The sequence below is a fragment of the Amphibalanus amphitrite genome, unplaced genomic scaffold (assembly GCF_019059575.1).
Source record: "Amphibalanus amphitrite isolate SeventyFive unplaced genomic scaffold, NRLGWU_Aamphi_draft 000620F_arrow, whole genome shotgun sequence".
NCBI classification, from domain to species: domain Eukaryota; kingdom Metazoa; phylum Arthropoda; class Thecostraca; order Balanomorpha; family Balanidae; genus Amphibalanus; species Amphibalanus amphitrite.
Genome location: NW_024882114.1, coordinates 200531 through 216686, shown reverse-complemented (window position 1 = coordinate 216686; position 16156 = coordinate 200531). Strand labels below are relative to the sequence as shown.

At 52.2% G+C, this 16156-nt stretch overlaps 2 protein-coding genes across 3 annotated transcripts; both read right to left on the bottom strand.

The window, feature by feature from the left end:
* Window positions 1-265: 265 nt before the first annotated feature.
* On the bottom strand, window positions 266-3287 carry LOC122363441 (protein arginine N-methyltransferase 6-like). The gene is made up of 3 exons (XM_043332712.1): window positions 2982-3287; window positions 2632-2722; window positions 266-2377 (listed from the first exon to the last, which is right to left on the bottom strand). The coding sequence occupies exons 1-3, from the start codon at window positions 3134-3136 to the stop codon at window positions 1355-1357; spliced, it is 1269 nt and encodes a 422-aa protein (XP_043188647.1). The 5' UTR covers window positions 3137-3287; the 3' UTR covers window positions 266-1354.
* Window positions 3288-3594: 307 nt separating this feature from the next.
* LOC122363426 (MAGUK p55 subfamily member 7-like) lies at window positions 3595-16127 on the bottom strand. 2 transcript variants are annotated; one of them, XM_043332684.1, is made up of 14 exons: window positions 15952-16127; window positions 15334-15394; window positions 14974-15092; window positions 14563-14727; window positions 12524-12658; window positions 11428-11457; window positions 10756-10923; window positions 9771-9967; window positions 9390-9502; window positions 8931-9046; window positions 8516-8648; window positions 8037-8239; window positions 7567-7707; window positions 3595-6790 (listed from the first exon to the last, which is right to left on the bottom strand). In XM_043332684.1, exons 2-14 carry the CDS (start codon window positions 15392-15394, stop codon window positions 6614-6616), a joined length of 1758 nt encoding a protein of 585 aa, XP_043188619.1. In that variant the 5' UTR covers window positions 15952-16127; the 3' UTR covers window positions 3595-6613. The 2 variants fall into 2 exon arrangements, with proteins under 2 accessions (XP_043188619.1, XP_043188620.1); XM_043332685.1 differs by lacking the exon at window positions 11428-11457.
* Window positions 16128-16156: the final 29 nt, after the last annotated feature.

Here is a 16156-nt window from a genome sequence, read left to right as displayed (position 1 = left end):
TGCCCACACATTCTCTATCGGGTTTAGGTCGGGGGAGTTGCCAGGCCACTCCCCTTTACCCCAAAACCCTGGGAGGTGTTCCGCACACCATTCTTGTGTCCGCTTTGCGGTGTGTGCTGGTGCGCCATCTTGCATAAAAATTCCTTCTGACCTCCGGTCGACGATTTTCTTCTCCGTGACACCGCCATTGCTGCTCTTACGGTTGACCGCCGGCAGAAGTGAGCCCTCCAGAATCTCGGACACGTAGTATGCGGTGTTGACAGTCTGGCACCACGTGAAGTTCAGTCAGGCCCTGTGCGGTCATTCCGCCCCACACCATGAGTTTCGCGGGGTGCTTGATGGTTTCAACCGGGGGCACTTCGTCGCGAGATTTCGCCCAGACTCGATCGTTTTGCCGATTTGGCGTGTGCTGGATTTCGAAGATGGACTCGTCGGACCAGATGACGTTCTTGAACTCATCGAAGCCACAATTTTTTACCCTCTTGCAAAATTCCAATCTTGCAAGCTTCTGTTTTCTTGTCATTTTCGGCTGTTTTGATCTTTTGTACGACCGGAAATGCTTCAACTGGGTCATGAACCGATGGACACCCGACTTTGACACCGGGTAACCCTTTCGCGTCAGCCGCGTGGCCAATTTCCTGACGCTTTGGCCACGCTTGCCAGCAACTTTGGCACAGACGATTCTGGCGACGTTGGACACGGCACGCGGCCGGCCTGAACGTTTCTTGTCGGCTAACGGTTTGCCGTCGCGAAAACGTTTCCACCACCGGTAGACAGTGGTCCGATCGACGCCCAGCTTCTCTGCGACAACCCCCTGCGCCACGCCACCTTCCAGCAACCCGATCGCGCGGGAGCGCACCGCCTCTCTGCGCGTTACCCGCCCGGCCACCTTCATGTCTGCGACTGACCTAAGGTCAGACGGCGGCCGCCCCAGACGGGTCAGCCGTGCCCCGCGGCAATAACCGCCGCTGGGTTGGGTGGGCAGTCGCGCCGTCTACCCGGGACAAGCGGAAGGTTGCCAGTGGAACGTTGATATTAGCGGTAGAGACAAAACATATGGGAAAACGGATGTTGCAAAACTTTCGGGACACCCTGTAGGGAATGCAATGAAACACAAAACAGCAGCAGCCGGACAGTCTGGGACTGGGAGCGGTTGGAAGTTGCTGAACCAATACTGACATTCACTAATGACGCGGGTGGCAATATATTTGGTACACTTGCCACCAAATCGAAGCCTTTTATAAAATACAGACCTACCAAAATGACAACGCTCGACACTCCCATCAGGTTTTCCATTGAGAAAAGCCCATTCACATGACTTATCACGGTATGCCAGCAGCTCTCCACCAGCCCTTCATCCAGTGCCGTCCATAACCCACTGAATAGTTCTGGAATCCCCGTCCCCGACAGCGAGGTCGACACTAAACCGCCAGTTCCTCGGGTGTTTCGGGTCCGGCCTCATAACCATCGGACACTGCACTGTCGAGTCCTGGTCGACGTTCACCGGCTCCAGGGGTAACACCGTCTGACCCCAGTGGGTCTCCGTGACGTACGGGGACGTACTCAGCTCGTCTCCGCCCGGGAAGTGCACGTCAAACCACAGCGCGAGGCCCGTCAGCTGTGCGCGCCCGAAGCTCTGCAGTTCGACTGCCGGAGCGCGCAGCTCGCGGAGCTCCTCGGCCCGTACCGTGTGGAGGTTCAGATCACACACTGTGGCCGCGTGCGAGTGCAGCTCCTCGGGAAGGAGCGCGCAGACGCGGGCCGGAAGGTCGCTCCAGCGGCGCCGCTCCTCCACCTCCGCCAGACAGGTCATCCTCACCTTGTACCGGTCGTACACGCCGCGCCAGAACTGCGCGCCGCCGGTCTCCAGCGCCAGCTCCGGTGCAGTGCACAGCGCCATCTTGAGAACGGCCCGCTCGGGGAACAGCGCGCCACCGGGCCGCAGCCAGCGGTCGCGCGCCACCAGCACAGAGTCCAGCATGGACTCGTACAGCAGCGCGTGGCCCATCCACTCGCTGACGATTACATCCACCTGCTCCGGGAGTTCAGCCTCCTCCGCGCGGCACTGCAGCACGCGAATACGGTCCGAGTAGCCGTTCTCGGCCGCCACAGCGCGCGCGAACTTGGCCGCACCGCTGGCATCGACGGCGTACACTCGGCGGGCGCCGGCCAGGCAGCAGAACACGCTCAGGATGCCGGTGCCGCAGCCCACGTCCAGCACTGTCTTCCCATAGAAGAGCGGGTAGTTGGTGAGGATGGCGTGCCGGTAGGCCTGAGTGCGCGCAGAGTCGTCGATCATCGTACGGTGGATGTCCAGCCCGCTGTATGAGGCAAAATAGTCGCGATCGTCGGCTGGGTTAGATGGGGTTATCTTCAGCTGTGAAAAGAGAGGTTGGTTGGTCACCAGAACTGTCAGAGAGCGGTGTGGGCAATCTGGTGGTGTGGCATAGCCCCTGAAATGATAAGTAAATGTGAGCAAAACTTTGCAGGGCAATTTTTTCAAATAACAAAAAAATAACCCAAAAGGAGCAAAAGCATAAGAACTATGCATGCACTATGGTGAAAGGTACTCACTACAATTGACCAAATCAAAATATTGATCTACATTAGTTTACCTTTCCTTGTGCTTACCTCAGTGCCAGGCTTCTCAAAGTTGTCTTGGTTGCCTTCCTTTGAGCCTGCGTCATCGCCATTATTGCCATTTATTGGCATCTCAGAATTGCTGTGAAATAGGTAGGTATGCACATTAATGATAACTAGATAGCCAAGTTTGTAAAACCTTAGAAAGTAAACAATACTGGGAACCTACATAAAGTCTAACCACACCCAATAGTTCAGAGTCTAGTGTCTTAATTTGCTCAAAATAAAAAAATATAAATATAGCTCAAGCTGTAGCTTATTTAATTCATGTTCACACTCGCCTTCACCTTTGCTGTCTAGGACCTAGATCTATCTAAGAACTCTTGCCATTCAAAACTCACCAGGATATAGTAGTTTTACTAATTAAGGCGTGATTTCGGACCTGAGTTTCAGCATCAGCATGGGAATCAGCCTGAGACTTAAATTTCTTAGCATTCAAATTGAAATCGTCCAAATCTGTCATCCTACTTTCTTGATTCGCAAGTCTTTTCGGCATTTTTCAACACCTTGGTTAGTGTGCTTCCCAAATATCTTTGCACCTGGAAATCACTTAAGTCATTACATTATGTTGATTTCAATCGAAATAAATTTTTGAAACACCACACCAAACCTTTGTTTTCATTGAGCTCCAGTTTCGTACCAATCGCGTCATCTATGTATGCCGTGAGGGCTACCATATTGTGCTATAGTGCGGGAAGATGAATAGAAAACTTGAGCATTGATGTTTGAGGACTGAGGAGGATCATGCGTGTGGTAGAACTCTAGTATTCTTGGTTACACGGCTTTGTGGAGAATGGAGGTAGGGTGCAAGGAGGTATCGATGCCTTATAAACAGATGTCCCACTGACAAACACAACAGTTTACAACCAAATCGTGATACCCTCCCTCGTCTTTCCCTGACGGCCTTTCCTCAATGGCACCCTCCAAACCTGTCCGGTACTAAAACAAAACACCGACCTGCCGGGTAACCTTTATTGGGAATCGATAATGAACACCAAACAAGCGGAGGTATATCATTCTACGAGCGGCATTACGAACAGCACAGACTCGCGACTGTGGGCGTCCGGCAGTGGTCCTCGCGCTGCCGCCGAGACGCACCGCGGGCCGCCGCTACCGCCGCCCCATGGAAGGCGCTCAAAACTGGGGGAGACAGACACAGCGGGCGACCACTCGGCCCGGTCCCTACCGCAGCCGGCCGGTCCGCCACTACGACACACGCCCGGGCCGAGCTCACAGGACAAGTCGGGAAGAGAACACCGAGATAAGCGTCTACGCAGGCCTGGGCGGCTCGCTCACACAGTACAAGGTATGCCATGGGTCGGCCGGCCCTCTCAGAACGCTAGGCGCCCTGTGTCATGCAGCAGGCGTCTCACCGTCATGATCGACTACCCACGGGAGCCGGCAGTCACTGGAAAGGTACTAGGAAAGGGAGACGGCCGAGTGGCCGAAAATGAAGACAAAGTTGCAATGAACGAGACTGAGAGCATTCGCAACCTGCGCGGAACGACTCCGATAATCGTCACCGTGAAAAAGGGTCGCGACATAAATCGAAGGACAGGTCAGATCTAGAACGAGACAAGGTTCACTGCACCATCGATCGAGCTCAAGCTAGCAGATCACTCGCCGCGAAAAGGCCTATTGCTGCCGACCACACCACAACAGAACTGCAAAGGCCGATCTAGCATCGTCGCGGCGCCTCTCACACATTGCCTGGGTCTATATTCGTCAAAGGTCGAGTGAGGTATTCCCCAAGGAGGAGCACCTCACTAGTGAACACAGTAGGCCCAGCACGCGCACGGCACTCACTACACACACAGACCCTGAGAACAGAATCGAACACAGGCCAACGTCAGCTCGCCGCCACTTTTGATCGGAGTTTGTTCGTAAGGCTCTACCCGTTTCCTAGACGCAACAAACATTCACCAGTTCGGCTGTTTGTCAATATCGAAGTTCAGTAAAAATAAGTGAGAGCCAATCAGAATGCGTTAATGTCAGACAAGTAACCTCATCTCTGCTAGAGGAAAGAAATCAAAGACACTGATCGTCTGTTACTTCAGGCAGTTTGCTAGCTTTTATGGGCAGCCGTGCTTCAAGCAAGCAAGCAACATGACGAAACAGATATGCCCCTGAATCTGGCCACAGAGAGCCAACAAACTAATAATATATCAAACTAGCGTGCATGTCGTGACTTAAAATAATAATCGCGTACAGTGCGATGCAAACAATAACAGCGATGAATACTGTCCGTGCGTTTCACTAACGTGCAACATATGCAATGTATCAACAAAGCTCTCAATGTGCATAATCCTAGAGCCGAGCTCAAAACGAAATATTTAAACCCGGTGTTCATTGACAATATCACTAACAAATTAATGCACATAAAATACATCGAAACTTATCACGATAAAATTCGAACACATTAGAATAAGTGACTGAAATATTTGCGCTACTGACTAAGGAGTGTCATCAAACAACAAACATGCCGTTACAAAAGGTTAAAACAGATTGCACGCGGCTGTGGAGCGAAAATACATCGGTCGTAACAAGCGTGGTGACACCACGTAACTATTACTGACGTGAACACAGTGTGTCAATATCGTATGATCGTGTAAAATGAGCTCCAGTGCTATGAATGATTGATTGCTGGCTATCCCGCCGCAGCATTTCTCTTACTACCGACCCGCAAACGTACGACCAACGGCTAATGTCGAGCTATGTACTAAAATGTCGAAAAATATCTGCATATAATCGCCCTTGGGGCAGCAACAACAAAAATGAAGTGTTTTACAATCGTCTGATAAAGATTCCATAATGCTATCTACTATCCGGTGTTTAATTCAAAAGATAACAACAGTCTAAGCAAACTGAAAGAAAACGAGCTGCCTGGGTACTCTCCAAATGACCGGCTTGTTCCAATGTCACTCTGTGAAATGCTTCCTTGTCAAAGACATCCATAAAACTCCAATCAGCAAATAATCAGCCGTGATCAACAATGATTTTAAGACGTCATGAAACCGAAACGTTTTCTTCACTTCAACCATCCAAGACCTAAACTTAAGCCCAGTTTGCCGGTAGATGCCCTGAGGCCACTGGCCTCTCCCCTTTTCCCGAGTTATTCCGCCCGGAACAAGTTCAGCCCTAGCGCCACCACTGTTCTCCACCTCACTGCCTGCTACCACACACCATCCTACCCACCGGCACCGCTACGAATCACTACACTCACTCTACCGCTTACACCGGCTATCCGCGCGTCTTTGGGAAACGACTAAAGGCCGTCCACGTCAGCCCGAGCGACCGACGGGACGCCGTACTCCAGTTAACAAACGCACTCCGACCTCTGGTCAGATGCGTCAGCTCGACAGTTTGACGAGAGAGCTCCGTCGGCCGCCGCAGAGTCAAGCTCCTGGATATGAACAAGGAGACAACAGAACGTCTCATTTCGTTTTCGGGATTCAATGCCCTCCCGATTTTCTGCCAGTCAGGCGTGGAAGCCAGTCGTTTGTCTGCATCCTACTGCGTCTCCGATCGCCCGAGAGGCGATTAGAGTTACTCACGGAGAGACCTAACTGAGGAGCGGCGGTTCCAACTGGCCAGCGTGTCAGGAATCTCTGTAGACGTCCGAGGCAGCAGCGGCGGCAGTGGAACAGTCTGCAATCCCCCGCGAGCAGCCGCGATTAGCCGACATCGGCGCTGACGGTCAGGGTTTGAGCCTGAGCGCCTCACCACGACCGCCGCCGACGCAGGAAGAATCTGTCTCACCGAGGCCGTCCGTACCGCCCCGTCCGACATCTGAGTATCTCCCGCCCGGAGACGAGACGGGAAGAGACTATACGAGGCTCACATCTCAACCGTCCGACCGGGCGCCGCGGACCTGGCAGTGAACAGCCCCGGCGCAGCCCACTGTCACACCGGCGTTTGGAGCCGCTGCCGTCAGTTGAGCCGCCGGCAGCTCTATTGCACCCAGCCGGCAGCTCTATTGCACCCAGCTGGCGGGCACCCAGAGGGGCTCCGTCTCGACGCGGCGCGCCGTGCGCAGCAGCTGCGCCACGGCCGTCGACAGGTCGTCGTTGACGATGGTCTCGTCGAACAGGTGGCCGTAGTGGAACTCGAGCCGGGCGGCCGAGTGCAACATGTCGCGCAGCTCGTCATCCTGCCGCGGTGGGCGGGGGGGGGGGGGGAGGAGGGGTCAGATGTGAGGGGCACTGGGAAACAAAATGACTGGCGGCATCCGAGTTAATATACACTTACGGTTGACGAGCAAGCGTGCGCCGCATGACACGTTAGTCAAGTGATGAACAACACACTTTGAGAAATGATTTCCTAATGCGATCATAATAGTCTACATTGGACGATGGACGAAAAGTCGAAAGAAAAAGAACATTGTGTGTACTTTCAACGGGACAGGCAATTCCATGCACGCATGTGTAATGTGTATTTACTCCCTCATTCATTCCGTAATTGACATTGACTCACCTCACCAGGTTAAACACTTTCTAGCTCAATCGTCCCAATTTAGACCGGTCATAACATGTTAGCGACTGTGGCACGGCGCTATTGCCGATATCGAATTACAACACTGCGTGCAGCACCAGCTATAATTGGTCCGGCGTTGGCCTTGGATGGAAATTTCACGACGGCCTGACACGGTGACCTTTTCGCTAAAAGGTCGAACTCTTTTAGCACACTAAACACAGCTAACAATACCCGATGAAGTAATTCCATATAAACCTCACAAAAGCCCGTGATCTACACATACGTTCACAGTCGCATTTGTTATACACACGCTTACCATTTTGGCACAGACAAAAGTAAACCCATAGTATGATGTTTGTGCATTCACCATACAACTCCCAGAGTGCGGTTTTCCGTTCCCTTGCCACCCCCTAGCGAATCCTCCCATCCCTCTCCTTTCTCCGCTCATCTCACCGTGAATCCTCGTGTGCTGGTCTGGTCGAAGGTGGAGCGCGCGTAGCTGGCCGCCCGGGTCTCCTTCAGACGATCATACAGCGGTGGCTTCACGTACACGATGTAAGGCTTCATCTCGGCAGTGCGCACCATCTTGATCGCCTGCGGGGAAACGAGCGGGGTAAAGACGCTGGAGTCGTGCAGCTGAGGCTGTCAGGTGGTCCAAGGATAGCTGCAGCAGCATTAACTATGGAAAATATTTATTGTAATTGCCTGTCAACATAAGTAAATTGCGATAAATTAATTTTATCACCACGAAATGTTATATTTACCATTCCTCCACTTCCCCATCAGGATGACCAATTTTAAACCTTTCAGCAATGCATGCGTCACTCAACCTCACTACCCCATCCCTTCCCAGTTCTCCTACTAAGAGTTTTCTAGCTAGTTACACCTCACCCACCCCGCCCCTCCTTCCGCCTCTGACTGACCTGATAGTGGGGACACAGCACGCAGACCTGTCCGGCGTTGATGATGGACAGGATGCTCTCCTGGGCCGTGCCGTACAGGTTACCCCTGTACTCGCCGAACTCGACGAACCGTCCGCGCGCCAGGCCGTCCTCCATGTCGGCGCGCGACACAAAGTGGTAGTCGACGCCGTTACTCTCACCCGGTCGCTGCGGGCGGGAGGTGTCTGCAGGGGAGGGGAGGGGGTCAGAGGGGCGCAGGAGAGGGGTGGAAGGTATATAATTTATCACGATGGAACAAAACGGAATACAATGTTGGAGAAACTGATCAAGGATGTCGATTTATCACAGAAAGTCAATAAACACAAAGCATGTGTTTCGCTACAATATGCAATAGTGCTATTTTGGGGCGGACATTTACTTCAGCTGAACCCTAAATACAATGTGAATCATGCCAGGAAGTAGGGTAGGTCGAGCGTTAACACAGAAGGCGCAGCACTCACAGGGTATGACGGACCGGTACTTGTCCGGATTGGTGGCCACCAGACGCCGTTTCAGTTCGTTTCGCCCCACTCCCGGAGGACCGACCAGTACGATCGGCCGCTGGCAGCCCGGCCGAGGGTACAGCTTCGCCACCTGATCACAGCAGAGGGCACAGTTAGTGATATCTGAATCGAATATGACGCATATTGCGCAATTACACGTTCTAGATCCTTTCGGTCTCGGAGACACATCAGACACGAATCAGTAAACGGTCCTACCATCAAACACAAAACCTGCATTAGCACAATTCACGCCAAATACATCCTTCGAAACGATCAACTAACGGTGTTTGCTCACCGCCCTGCAAACCTCAATACGGTCCGAATCAACAGGCTACCACCGCAGCCTCAAATGTCTTCTGCCCGATATTCTCACCTCCTCATATGTGGCCACCTCTTCGCGGTCAAAGTCGTCGTTCTCGGCAGCGTCGTACATGATCTTTTTGATTTTGGTGGTCCGGCTGCCGGGCGAGCGCGCCACGCAGGAGATACCTGCAACGCACGTCACGGGCACGTGAGGATGGATCCACTGGACGCAAGCAGCGTGCGAGGGGCAGCTCGCCTCTAGGCCTATATATGGTCTTGGTTCGATATAATCGGCGTTTCTCAGGCAATATATCAACGATAGTTTCCGAGTTTCATTGCAATTAGTTTGTGAAACGAAAAGCGGAGCACAAGAATAGAGTAAGGTTCTAGTAAATATTTAACAGTACGCCTTGAAGTAAGCCGGTGCTCATTATTTAAACAACGAGCCATTAAGTAACACTTCAAATTATATATCCAGGTTATGCTAAGCTAACTCCCGCTCGTTAGACGGATGACAACCGGCGCCCACCTTTATCGTCGGCCCGCTGCGTCCTCTCGGCCAGGATCCGGCGCTCCTGAAGAGCCCGGCTCGGGATCAGGCCGGCCCGCATACTGAAGTCGCCCTCCCGCCGCGCCTGCCACCTGGTAGGGGTCGGCAGGAAACATAACCAGTTAGTCGCCAAAACGGTGGTTTTCAATTATAAATCCATCCCTGTGACCACCAGGTTCCGCTCACCGCAACATGACACTGGTTCAGGATTGAAAAAAATGGGGCAAAATGGAATGCCATTCAATCTACAATCTACGCCTGATAAAACTATGTGACACAACACATATAGCGGCTGTTGCGTTCGGGCCGACTGAGCCCCAAAAATGATTCAAATTCCACCGTATCGAGCGTCGTTCTCACCAGTAGATATCGTCCTGGCTGACGATGTGCAGGATATCTCCGCGACTGAAGTCGAGGCCCGCCTCTCGGCACGGGATGTGCTTGTCGTCGGACGACGTGTAGTCAAACAGGGCGCGCATGCGCACCTTGGACTCCCGGGCCGAGTGCCGAGTGTCGGCGGGGATCAGCTTGAACGTGATGGTGCCCTGCGCCTGCGTCTGTGGGGGAGGCAGACGGGAGTTAGGTCAACATGTGGGAATGTGTCCCCTACAATCGTGAGGCGATAAATGAATGATACGTACTTTTGATACCAATTGAAGCAAGGCCGTTATTATTTTGTTTTTGCTTTTTGTTACGGGAAAAGGTGAGAAAAACGTTAGACGTGCAACAACACTGGTGAGGACAACATAGAATCGGTCACTTTAACAGAAAAAAGCAGCCAATAGTCATCTAACTCGGCCAGGACGCAAAGAGCACGATCCGATTCCAGCACCTGAGTTAGACACCAGCTAGACATGTTTGCAAACACGCTCAGTGGTGGCGAGAAATTGTCAGTAAACATTTACATCCCGGCAAGACACGATGACTAGGACCATAAACATCGACTATTCGCTCCACTGTAAATATTATCAGCATCGCGAGTTCATGGACGACGCACATCTTCAAACCACAGAAACTTACTAGAGCTTCACACCTCATCCCATCTTCGAACACCGACAGCAGTGATGGCACTGCAGCACATCCATAGCAGAACAGCCCTGACCAAGGATCATCGATTACAACAGTAGACCCTTCCGTTTTGCACTCACCAGTTCCTTGGATATTGAACACTACTACTCTCCCCCCTTCTTCTCTCACATCCATGCTCTTCGATTCCACTCAACCACCCTCCCTCCCTTGTTTGTTTGTTTGTTGGGGGTTAGGGGCGCGCCAACGGCGAGGTCATTTTGCGCCACCCTCCCTCCTTAACTCCCCTCCCTCTATCCCTCCCCTACCCGTTCCTCACCAGTATCCGCAGTACGTCGTTTGGCGAGCGGTCGGTGACGTCGATATCGTTCACCTCCAGGACCTCGTCACCGACGTGGATCAGCCCCGAGCGGTCCGCAGCGCCGCCGTGCATCACTCGGGCGATCACGATGGCGCCCGTCTGCTCGTCCGCCTTGATCGTGGCACCCTGATGGGAAGAGGTGGGAGTCAGATGGGGCACTGGTGGGAGAGAGGCATGAGTGAGAGGGGAGCACGGGTTAGGGAGAGGTGAGAGTGAGAGGCGGACACTGATGGTAGAAATTTGTAAAAGGGGGTCTGGTGAGATAGATGAGTGAGAAGCGACACTGATGGGAGACATCGAGCGAGAAGGGGGCCTGAAAAGCGTGGTGTGTATGGTGTGCGAAGGGGCAGTGCCGAGAATTAATCGTAGCCCTCTTGCTGAGCGAGATGCGGGAGGATTGAAGGGGAGTTTCTAAGGGACGGTTGGATGTGAAAGCGCAACATAGAAGAGACCATATGTTTCGATCGGGGAAACAAAGCTGAATTTTTAGAGCGGGTGAACGTGGAGAATTGCCGACTGGCTGATAGAGCAGCGTGAGGGAAAAGTGCGTTGATGACTGTGGTAGGCGATGGGGCTGCGTAATGTGTACTGTGTAAATAAGTGGAACTGCTGTTCGGAGGTATCACTTACCACGATTGGCTCGCATCCCTTGGAGCCGTCCTGAGCAGCGGGAGGGAAGGCGAAAAAAAAAACAGTTACAGAACAGTAATTATCACAGACTGATTACACGGCGAGACTCGGTTTCACAAAGCAGGCCGATGAAGGTGAATTTTACCCGAAGTCCCAGAGCATTGTTTTGTACGGAAGTGCACACTTCATAAAATGTCCCTTAGCAAAAAAAGTATTGTCGCTATGCACAGTGCACACACTTCCATCATCAAATGTTGCATTTTATAGTGAAGTTTCAATGACACACTTTTTTAGCAGAAATGAAAGCAACACACTAACCCAATCAAGTTCAAATAATGTCTGAGTAGCGAGCTCATTTATTATCAAAACGTGATCACTTCATCTTTGCCAACCTGTAAACGATTCCATCTCACATCCTAGGCACTGTTCCCTCCTCCCTCACACCCCACCCCTTCACACCGCTCAATACAGACACTCAAACGGTGACAGGGCGGTCACGGGCGCGGCACCGGTGGGTACAGGACGCGGCGCCGGCTCCTCGTCTCCCTGCGCGGCCAGCAGGCGGTGCAGCGGCCGCGACTTGAGCGGGGTATTGGGCGCCGAGACGGCCGGCCGGGCCGCCTGCCGGCGCCGCGGGCTGGACAGGGAGCGAGGTCCGCGTGGGGCGGCCAGCCGCGCGCGCAGCCGCACCGGAGGGGAGGAGTGAGGCCGCGCCGCCGCCGGAGGAGGCGCCGAGAGAGGAGTGGAGGTACGGAATCCCTGAAATCAGGGACGAGGGTGAGGGAGAGGACATGATATATTAGGTTAGGCATCAAGATCGAATAAACGACGGAAAAAGAGATACATTGATCGCCCAGAACTAAAACTTGGCACAGGACACAGGATGAAGCGATCAGGTCTGTTGCATCACACTATAGTTATTTCCTCTTCGTATCCGTATTGGATACGATAAAAATGGCCCGCGCCGTCTTCATAAGTCTAGCTTAGCAACCATATAATTCTTAACATTTTCTCACCTAACGACGACCCCGACATCGTGCTAACCTGCCTCCCCCTTCCCTTCATGGCACGCTGACCTTTCTCCATTGGCACTCACCAGCGGTTCGTTGCTCTTGACCAGCTGGACGATTTTGACCGTCTCCTCCTCGTCGTCGTCTGCGTCGGCGGGCAGTTCGGGCAGCCGTGGCACGTAATCCTTCTGGGCCACCATATCGTGGGCGGACAGAATGTTCTGCGGGAGGGGAGGGGAGGGGTGTGAGCCACAGCGGCACGTAGTCCTTCTGGGCCACCATATCGTGGGCGGACAGAATGTTCTGCGGGAGGGGAGGGGAGGGTGAGCCACAGCGGCACGTAGTCCTTCTGGGCCACCATATCGTGGGCCGACAGAATGTTCTGCGGGAGGGGAGGGAAGGGGTGTGAGCCACAGCGGCACGTAGTCCTTCTGGGCCACCATATCGTGGGCCGACAGAATGTTCTGCGGGAGGGGAGGGAAGGGGTGTGAGCCACAGCGGTACGGACAATGTAGTAGGGAGAGGGATGGGGGGGGGGAGTAGGTTAAACGGAGAAAGGTCGACCGACAGAGGGATCGCAAAAGAAGTGGGAGAAATTGCCAATTTGACGTGGATGATAAGGGTGGATTCAGTAAATACAGAAAGCAGAATACATGAAAAGTAGCGTCACCATATTCATTGACCACGCTATCACCAAAAGCGTATTACAAGATGCTCTTATAACCTCAAAGGCATGCCCACAGAACACCCCATACCAGGAATCTCTTCACCTTACGTCAGCTATTTACTTAGCGACCCCTTTCGAAGGGCATTTTCCCGGGGTCACTGCATATCATTTCCTCCGGCGCCGGGTCGTATCTCAGGCTGGCGGCGGTCCGAGCAGGGCTCGAGTTACGCTGTCGTTGGCCGGGCCAATAGCCTGTGACCGTCGGCGGCCGGCTATTCCAGGCGCACACCCTCCTTCGATACGGGGAGGGAGCGGGGGGGGGGAAGACTCCGCTGACACTCTCCTTCGACAGGGGGAGGGGACGGGAGGGGAAGGGGTGACCCACCTCAGTCGACACCCTTCTTTTTATACGGAGAGAGAGGGAGGTGAGAGTAGTTCGTCTCTGGTGAAATGACGTGAGCGACAAAATATCATTAGCCTTCCGTTATCCAGCACAACTGACAAATAGGAGTCAAAAGTAAAATAATTAGGAGCATGTGTAACAACGCCATGTAACTTTCACCGTGTATCGCTACCGGCAGTTTCATGTCTAATGCCTGATACCAATTGAAAACCATGGATGGGTCCCCGTCGATGCTTCGAAAACAACGACTTGTTATGGATTGTCTAAAAAATTTAATGGTGCGCTTCAACAAAAAAGCAGAAACCGGTCGAGTTGCGAGCCCGACTGCCGAAAGAGACTAACCGCCGCTACCACAGAAAATCTCTGACAGCGGCAAACGTCAGCGGGCGCCGCGGCCCAAACCAAACACCAATCTCCGAACGAAGCAATCACGGGACCAATAAAGTTCAGTCGGTAGACAAACAAAGCCCGGACAATTGACAGTTAACTCCGGCCCCGTGAGACCGACATTGTCCAAAGGAGGGGAGACGGCCGACCCCACCCAGACAGCGAGTAGGCTGATGGACCAGACGGTCGACTAGCCGGTCCATGAAACTGTCTGGGTGATCAACTCGACGACCGGCGACACGCTGAACTACGGGAGGGCGGGTCGAATTACGGGGTACTGTCCTGTTCCACGGTTCGTGAATAATAAACAGCAGGCGTCAGTCTCGTTCATTCTTGAGGAGGAGAGTGTCGTAGATTATCAAGAGGAGAAATGACTAGGGATGACGATGATTTATATACACAAATAAATGATGATCATTTGATCACGCAAAAAAAAAAACAGCAGTCACCTCATTTCATTCCTCGGACGGACATTAGCCCCCTCCCCCCCCCCCCAATAAAAACTGCAGTGATATTAGCAGCGGTGATTCGGGCATGTTCGAAAAATACGGATCGAGACTCGAGGGTCACAAAGCAAACAAAATAAAAACCACACATCGTAACACCGCACGGATATCTCACAGCACATTCCCCATCGTGCGCCTCCGACCCCGCGGCGCCTGACTGACCAGCATGTGCGGGGTCTGCAGAAGCCGGAACAGCTCCACGGCGTCGGGCTCTGTGAGGCCCTTCAGCTGGATCTCGCCCATCACCTCGAAGGCGATATCCTCGGCCGAGGAGAGCACCGGCTGGCACTGGTTCTCCACCATCGTCGACATGATGGTACTGTGCGCCTGCCGTAACGCACACAGCGTCACCAGCGGGAAATGATCGGCGGTATTGTACAGAATATTGAGATAAAACAGAGTACGTGTCTGCCAGCGTAAATACGAACTTTTTAACGAATTCAACGAATAACTTGTCGCTTTGCGGTTGAATATATAAATGGGAACGATGACACTTCGTAAAGTGTAAGTCTCATCTCACTATTCAGCCTCTAGAAACAACCCTTCCCTCTCTATCTCGTTGGCCTCGCTCACCTGCACGAGACTCTGTAGCTGAGAGCTCTGCAGGAGGTTGGCCAGGAAGCCAAACTCCTCCTCGCTGCTGCCGAGAGAGGAGCGCAGCCGACCCAGCTCCGCCACCACACCGTCGATATCTGCAGGAAACACGGCCGTCAATGTCAGAGACCATTGTACCGGCGACGTCTGCAGATAATGCTCAACAAAATGCTCGCTCATGCATTCTAGGCAGGCCTTAGTTTTTTTCGGGGCCAGGCTCACTGGCGATTGACATGGTCAGTGAAAGCAAGTCAGCAAATATGACAAAACCTAAAACACACCTAACTGAACAAACTACATGTAACAGCACATTCCTTACTATATTGCCTTGCTCCTTACCAAGATCATAGTCACTGTGTCCATTGGCCATGATTTCTTCACTCCCAGTCATGCCAAGCATCTGTGGAACAGAAGAGCAATGATAGTAATAAGATGTGAAATCACTGTTGCCTATTAAATGTTGAATTGAAGCGCGAGGTAGGTAGGCACCTACCTAATACCACATTTTACATATTTAACTTAAACAGCAGAAACCCACTTCATTCTAAAAAGCACTTATGAAGCCACAGCTTACATCACTTAGAGGATGGATGTCACCTAGAAGTTCAAGTTTGTAGCATAGTCTACTGTGCTGAAGTTATTCAAGGATGACTTATAATCGGATACACTTTGAATGAACGGAACATCACAGGGAGCACTCCCAAACACATTTAACTACAAAATGCTAACATATTAAGCTATAGAATCTGGATTGTTAAGACTCATGGTAACACCCTGGTTTGTTAAGGGCTCAAAAATTTTAAAGCAAAGCAAAAAACGAAATAAGTCACCAGGAACATCAGTAAATCACCATCTGAGTTTGAGTCGTCTGATTCAGTGAACTGGAACTTGAACTGGAACAGTTCGCCGAATAATTCAATACGATGGCAGGCATTAGTAGGAATTAACGCTGTGTACCTTAAATTGAAGGGGTGACAGGCACTATATCACCGCTGTGTAGCCATTTCCATAGAATATCCGCCCTCAAAACAGTTTATACCACGCAAGGTATATAAAAACACTGATACCACGGCAGCCACCGCAAACAAACTGAAAATTCAATGGCCCTCAGCGGAATAAATGCAAAATAAATAAAAGTGCGCCATAAAGGTCAAAAACAGTA

Bases quoted from the DNA above. Each gene is read 5' to 3' on its own strand.
- LOC122363441 (XM_043332712.1), bottom strand. From the start codon at position 3,136: ATGCCGAAAAGACTTGCGAATCAAGAAAGTAGGATGACAGATTTGGAC. The intron at 2,723-2,981 runs GTGAGTTTTGAA...CCTATTTCACAG, and splicing joins AGTAAAACTACTATATCCTG to CAATTCTGAGATGCCAATAA. The intron at 2,378-2,631 runs GTAAGCACAAGG...CTCTTTTCACAG, and splicing joins TTGAGAAGCCTGGCACTGAG to CTGAAGATAACCCCATCTAA.
- LOC122363426 (XM_043332684.1), bottom strand. From the start codon at position 15,394: ATGCTTGGCATGACTGGGAGTGAAGAAATCATGGCCAATGGACACAGT. The intron at 8,649-8,930 runs GTGAGAATATCG...TGCTGTGATCAG, and splicing joins AGGTGGCCACATATGAGGAG to GTGGCGAAGCTGTACCCTCG. The intron at 8,240-8,515 runs GTGAGTGCTGCG...CCTCCCCTGCAG, and splicing joins GTACCGGTCCGTCATACCCT to ACACCTCCCGCCCGCAGCGA.